This window comes from Pyrus communis, chromosome 17, assembly GCF_041283825.1.
Source record: "Pyrus communis isolate YQ-2024b chromosome 17, ASM4128382v1, whole genome shotgun sequence".
Taxonomy (NCBI): Eukaryota; Viridiplantae; Streptophyta; class Magnoliopsida; order Rosales; family Rosaceae; genus Pyrus; species Pyrus communis.
The window spans coordinates 27,829,676-27,835,675 of NC_142581.1; the positions used below are offsets into that span (position 1 = coordinate 27,829,676).

The window sequence follows — 6,000 nt, forward strand, 5'->3', positions numbered from 1 at the left end:
GTAGCTGAAGCTCCTGTCAAGCCCCATCACCCCAAAAATAAAAACATAACCTGACCCAATTGCCCTGGAGAGTCGAGATCAGTCGAGACTTAATCAATTCAATTTTAATTATATATTATTAATCTTCAGCATGTAAAAAAAGAGTATATGGCTATAGTAGGCGGATGACAAATGTATTGGCTGAGCTTAGCTCTGAAATGAATTAAATAAAATTACTAAATGAGACACAAAGATGATACATTTTATGCACGACTTTCTAGGCATTTTATGTAACCGAACTTGAATTAAGTTTATTTTAGTAAAAAAAAAATTATCTAATAACTTTATTTTATGTAATCCAACCTGAAATTTGATTTCTCTCATCACATGCATTCAATCCAAAAACCAGAAGCGGACACTAAAAGAGAGAATACGCAGAGAGAAGCAATCTGCCGTGCTAAAAAGTCTCACAAACCTCCACCATGTACCATGTACTATTTTCTCTCTCGGTTTCAACAAAATTGAGTGCTGCAGGGATTTTGCAAAGAAGACTCACTAGACATGCATGACGCTAGATCTAACGGTAATTATCGGCATAGGTCCCACAGACTCAGAGTGACAAAATTATTAAAAAATAAAAGTTTGGAATTAAATTTCCTTCTTTTCTCACTCCCAAAGTTAGGATTTTTTTTTTAATCTGAAATCCTTTGACTATCTTTCAAAACTCATAGATGATAGATCTTGTCGCGGAGGGACCCGGCTTCTAAGCCTTTCTATTTCCTATACACTACCATCATTTCTTATTTATACAACCACAGTTAAATTATGTTAATATTTTATATTACTATTATTTTTTATTTTATTATCTCTATAAAAAATTAATATAAAATGTTAATATGGCTTAACCGTGACCGCACAAAATAGGAAGGGATGAGAGTGTATGGGAAGTGGGAGGGCAGAGAAGCCGTGTTCCTCGTGAAGAGGCATATTTAGGGCTGGTTTGGTATTGTTGTGCTTTAAAAAAAAGGCTGCTTCTGTTGTGCTATAAAAATAAGCAGCTGTGAAATAAAGCAGCAGAGTGTTTGGTAAACTTTTTTGTAAAAGTACTTTTGAAAAATAAAAAAGCAGTGTTATAGTGTTTAGTAAACTTTTATGTAAAACAGATGTGAAAAAAAAAGCTGATTTTTCAAATCTGCGTTTTGCAGCTTCTCGTTTTTGGCTTTTTTTCACCCAAAACTATAAAAAAAACTGAAACTGAATGTTTACCAAACACAAAAACAGCTCCCAGCATTTTTTTATACTAATTTTTTTCAGAATCACCTCAGTACCAAACCAGACTTTAAACCTGCTAGGCTTTTTCAAGTGATTCGCCGAGAAAAATTTAAGTTCTTCTAATCGGATAGGGATTTTTGGATATATGGTTTAAATATGAAATGAGATAGCAGAGATGAGAGAGAGAGAGAGAGAGAGAGAGAGAGAGAGAGAGAAGGGCTTTCGTAAGGGGCATTAGCTGAAACAAAAATAAAAATTAATCATGAACATAGACTTGTTTTTTATCTGTGAAGCTTTAGTTTTTTTGTCCTTATCAGACTGTAATTAGTCTTTTTATTAAATTTCAAGCTCGGTAACATTAAATAAAGTTATTAGATAATTTTTTGTTAAAATAGACTTTATTCAAACTCTTTTCGTTAAGGTTTTATTTTTTATTTTTTATTATTTCTTTATTCTCCTCTATTTCATCTCTTGTATATTTAACTACAAATTAGGTTACTTAGTACTACAGTCTAGTGCTATTCCTTTTCACTGGTAAGTGAGAGGTTTTAGGTTCGATTTTCACCAAAGGCGAATTTGAACCACATTATTACTAACTCATTGTGAGGTTAAGCCCATTCACTTCCCCTGAGTTTAGATAATATCATTTGTTAAAAAAAAAAAAAAAAAAAAAAAAACTACAAATTGGACCCTCCAAGTTTAAGGTGGTTTTTAAAATGGGCCATGAGGTTTCACTTTTTCATATTTGTACTTCTGTCTGTTAGAACATTTATACCTCTATTAGATTGATGAGTTTTTTCTGTCAATGAGGTGCAAATTTGAGTTATATGTTAACTAAATTATGGGTTCCACACTCATCATGTCATCAATTTAATGAAATAACACCAAGGTTGTCCAGCAAAAAGAGAGCAAAAATTTAGAACCCCCAACTTGAGTTCGAACTCAAATGCACTAGCAGAGGGAAAGGTGGGGCAATGAGATCACAAAACCCCAACAACTCTATATTACTCCACAGAATTATTTACGAAAACACTATTAATCAACAGTATTTCATAGTGAGTTCAATCAATTGAAAGGATTGATCAATAATCTTTCACAAAGATCTAATATTATAATCATCATATGGTTATAACTTGGTTGTTTACGTCGAAATAAATAATGACACTGTAAATAATAATAGGGAGTTTTAACGAAAAAATTCATGGTACTGTTCACTTTAACGAAAAATCACATTTTTACACTAAAAAGTCAATCATGATACTATTCACTTTACCCTTTATTTTGTCCTTATCATTAAAACTCAAAGTTTTCAAACTTTTTTCATTAGTTTTCCTATGATAATATTGTACATCGATGAGTTCAAATTATAAGAAACAGTCATGAATTATATATCTAAATAACAAAATGTTATTACATTTACTTCTTTGTTATGACCCCAGTGACTTCAAATTCTACCTCCGTCACTGCTCAGATGAATTCATTTCTTGTGGCTACCAGCTCTACTTTGGCATGCCTTTTGAATTGAAGGCAAAAAGTACAACCGTCCCATGTGATATCGGTGCTGCATGGAAAAAAGAATACCTCTTATATATTAAAAAAAAAATTTAATGAATAAAATAGTTCATTAGATTTTTTTTTTTTTTTTTTTTTTTTTTTTTGTCAATGAAATAGTTCGTTAGATTGAATCATAAGTTAATACAATAAAAGCTACATTTTGTGACTTCATGATTTATTTTGAAAAGGAATATCCTACTGAACTTGTAGACTGTTGAATGTATATAGACCTATATTTTATTTCAAAAAAAAAAAAAAAAAACATTGGAGCTTTCGGCTTTCACTCAGCGAAAACCTGTGCTATATATTTGCAGCAAAAGCTGGATACTCTGCTTGGTTACGTGCGGGAGTAAGATTTTCTCTCCTCTTATTCTTATTTCCTTTCTTTTCCTTCTCTCATACATTATTTTTTGTCTTATTGTTTTTTTATAAAAATATCAATATAAAACGTTGATGTTGTTTAACCGTAACAATTCAAGTAGGAGGGGAGGGAATGGTAGAAATATTAGAAGGGAGGAGAATCCTCCACCTTGTGTGCGAAGTAGGATTTGTTTCCTTTAAAAGTCTCATTTTCTTTCTTGCATTTCTATTTGAAAGGTTAGGATTAAACCATTTCAATATCCTGTGTTGGTTTTTCTTATAAAGAGAAAAAGAGGAAAAGAAAGTAAGAGAGCAGAGAGAGGAAGGAAGGGAAAATTAGAGGGAAAATTTTTTGTCCATAGTAATTTTAGTTTGAGACTTGGGATATGCTGAGAATGGAATCATTTCCGCCTTTATACGAATTGACAAGCAAATAATTAATTAGAAAGAACATGGTTGACTACAGATGATATATACGGAAAAAAGTTAATTGTGATTAAAAAGGAAGGCACAGCTCACAGAAAAGATTATTAAACACCCAGGTATCTGCAAGTCTTAAACATAAATCCAAGTACAAATTGCTAGACCATATACAATCCTTTATTAATACTCAAATTATTAAGAAAAAGACCCGACTTTTAGAAAATTTTTTAGTTATGATGAGAATACGAATAATATACCATGTGTTTTTATGCAAGTGGTAGAAAACTTTAATTTTTTAATTATTAACCTTTTACCACATATAACCCACCATAGAAGGCGTGGTATACCCCGTGAGGGTGACACTCAAAAATCTCTCCGACTTTTGAGGTTAAATATTGATAAACAATTCAAAGACGAGACAAAGCAAGAATCTGCTGATCATTTATGTGGCGATCAATGGCGGTCTGCTGGCTTTCCGATAAGACGAATGTCTTTGCCTGATCCCTCAAAACGTTTTTGAGAACCTTGCCCATCGGATTCCTTGGCAGTTGGGGCAGAAACTCAACCTTCTTGGGCACCATGAAGTGCGGCAAGTTTTTCCGGCAGTAAGCGATGATTTCGGACTCGGTGGCGGCCCCCTCGGCGTTGCTTCTGAGAGCCACAAAAGCACACGGGCTCTCTCCCCATCGAGGGTGTGGCATTGCCACAACCGCTGCCTCTAACACCTTTGGGTGCCCGTGTAATATATTTTCCACTTCCACACTGCTAATATTTTCTCCTCCTGATATGATCACGTCTTTCAACCTGTCCTTTATCTCCATGTAGCCGTCGGGGTGTACAATCCCGACGTCTCCAGTCCAGAACCATCCGCTTTGGAACGCCTTCTCGGTCGCCTTGGGATCCTTGAAGTACCCTTTCATGACGCTACTCCCACGCAAAACAATCTCCCCCAGGGTCTTTCCATCATGGGGGACACTCTCCATTGTATCCTTGTTTTTTACATCCACGTCAGCAAGAGTCAATATGCTTATGCCTTGCCTTGCCTTGAGCTTGGCCTGATCATCCCCAGGCAGCATGTTCCACTTAGCCTGCCATTCGCAGACTAAAGCGGGGCCTGTTGCCTCGGTCAGGCCATACGCATGGGTTACTTTAAACCCTAGCGGCTCGATCTTCTTGAGGAGAGGGGCCGGAGGAGGGGCTCCGCCGGTGAGTATCTGTACGGGCATTGATATCTCGCAGCGCTCGTGGGATTTGGCCTCGAGGAGGATGTTGAAGATGATGGGGGCGCAGCACATGTGCGTCACCTTGTGGCGGTGAATGTTGCGGTAGATGTCGTAGGCGGTGGTGTTGCGGAGGCAGACGTTGGTGCCGCCGCGTGCTGCGACGCCCCACGTGAAGGTCCAGCCGTTGCAATGGAACATGGGGAGGGTCCACAAATAAACAGGCTCGCTCCCCATTTCCCAGCCCAAAACTAGGCTCAGGGTGCTCAAGTATGCGCCTCTGTGGCTGTACACAACGCCTTTGGGCTCCGACGTCGTTCCGGATGTGTAATTCAAAGCGACGGGGTCCCACTCGTCATCGACTGGAACGGAGACAAATCCGGGATTGCCCTTTTTGATGAGTTGCTCGTACTCCAACTCGCCGAGTCGAATGCCAGTGGGAGAGTCGATGTCGTCGATCACGATGACCAACGGCATGGATTTGTCGGCAGTACCGGTGGTGAGGATCCTGAGGACGTCACGTGCCAGGGGGACATATTGGTAGTCGACAAAAAAGACTTTGGCTCCCGAGTGCCGGAGAATGGAGGCGATGGTTTTGGCGTTGAGGCGTGTGTTGATGGTATTGAGCACGGCCCCGGCCATGGGCACTCCGAAATGCATTTCGTACATTGCCGGAACATTAGGAGCCAATACTGACACCTGCCGGAGAAAAAAAAAACACCAAAAGTTAACCTTATGTTTAATATCTGTCCAACCATATTGGAGAAAAAAAAAATTAATTAAAACTATAGAAAACTGCATTAGAAGTAAATGTTCTTAACCACTTTTGAATACGATATCCGGATAAATAACGGGACTTACCACATCGTGTTTGACGACGTTGAGGGAAACGAGGGATGAAGCGAGACGGCAGCAACGGTCGTAGGTTTGGCCCCAAGTGAAGCGAGTGCATTCATAGATGAGTGAGGTACGTTCAGCATAAAAGGCAGCAGCTCTCTTGAGAAAAGTTGTGGGAGAGAGAGCTGTGTAATTTGCATCACATTTCGGAAGCATATTCATTGATTCAAAGGCCATTTCGATCGATTTGTGGGTAATTAAGCTGCTTGATTTGGTTAATTAGAGAGAGAGAGAGAGAGAGAGAGAGAGAGAGAGAGAGAGTGTGAGGGAGGGAGGGAGACGATGTGAAGGACAT

The 6,000-nt window shown here is 38.2% G+C and overlaps 1 protein-coding gene across 1 annotated transcript; it reads right to left on the minus strand.

Moving 5' to 3' along the window:
- Window positions 1-3,680: 3,680 nt before the first annotated feature.
- On the minus strand, window positions 3,681-6,000 carry LOC137708752 (trans-cinnamate:CoA ligase, peroxisomal). The gene is made up of 2 exons (XM_068447904.2): window positions 5,670-6,000; window positions 3,681-5,507 (listed from the first exon to the last, which is right to left on the minus strand). Exons 1-2 carry the CDS (start codon window positions 5,880-5,882, stop codon window positions 3,996-3,998), a joined length of 1,725 nt encoding a protein of 574 aa, XP_068304005.2. The 5' UTR covers window positions 5,883-6,000; the 3' UTR covers window positions 3,681-3,995.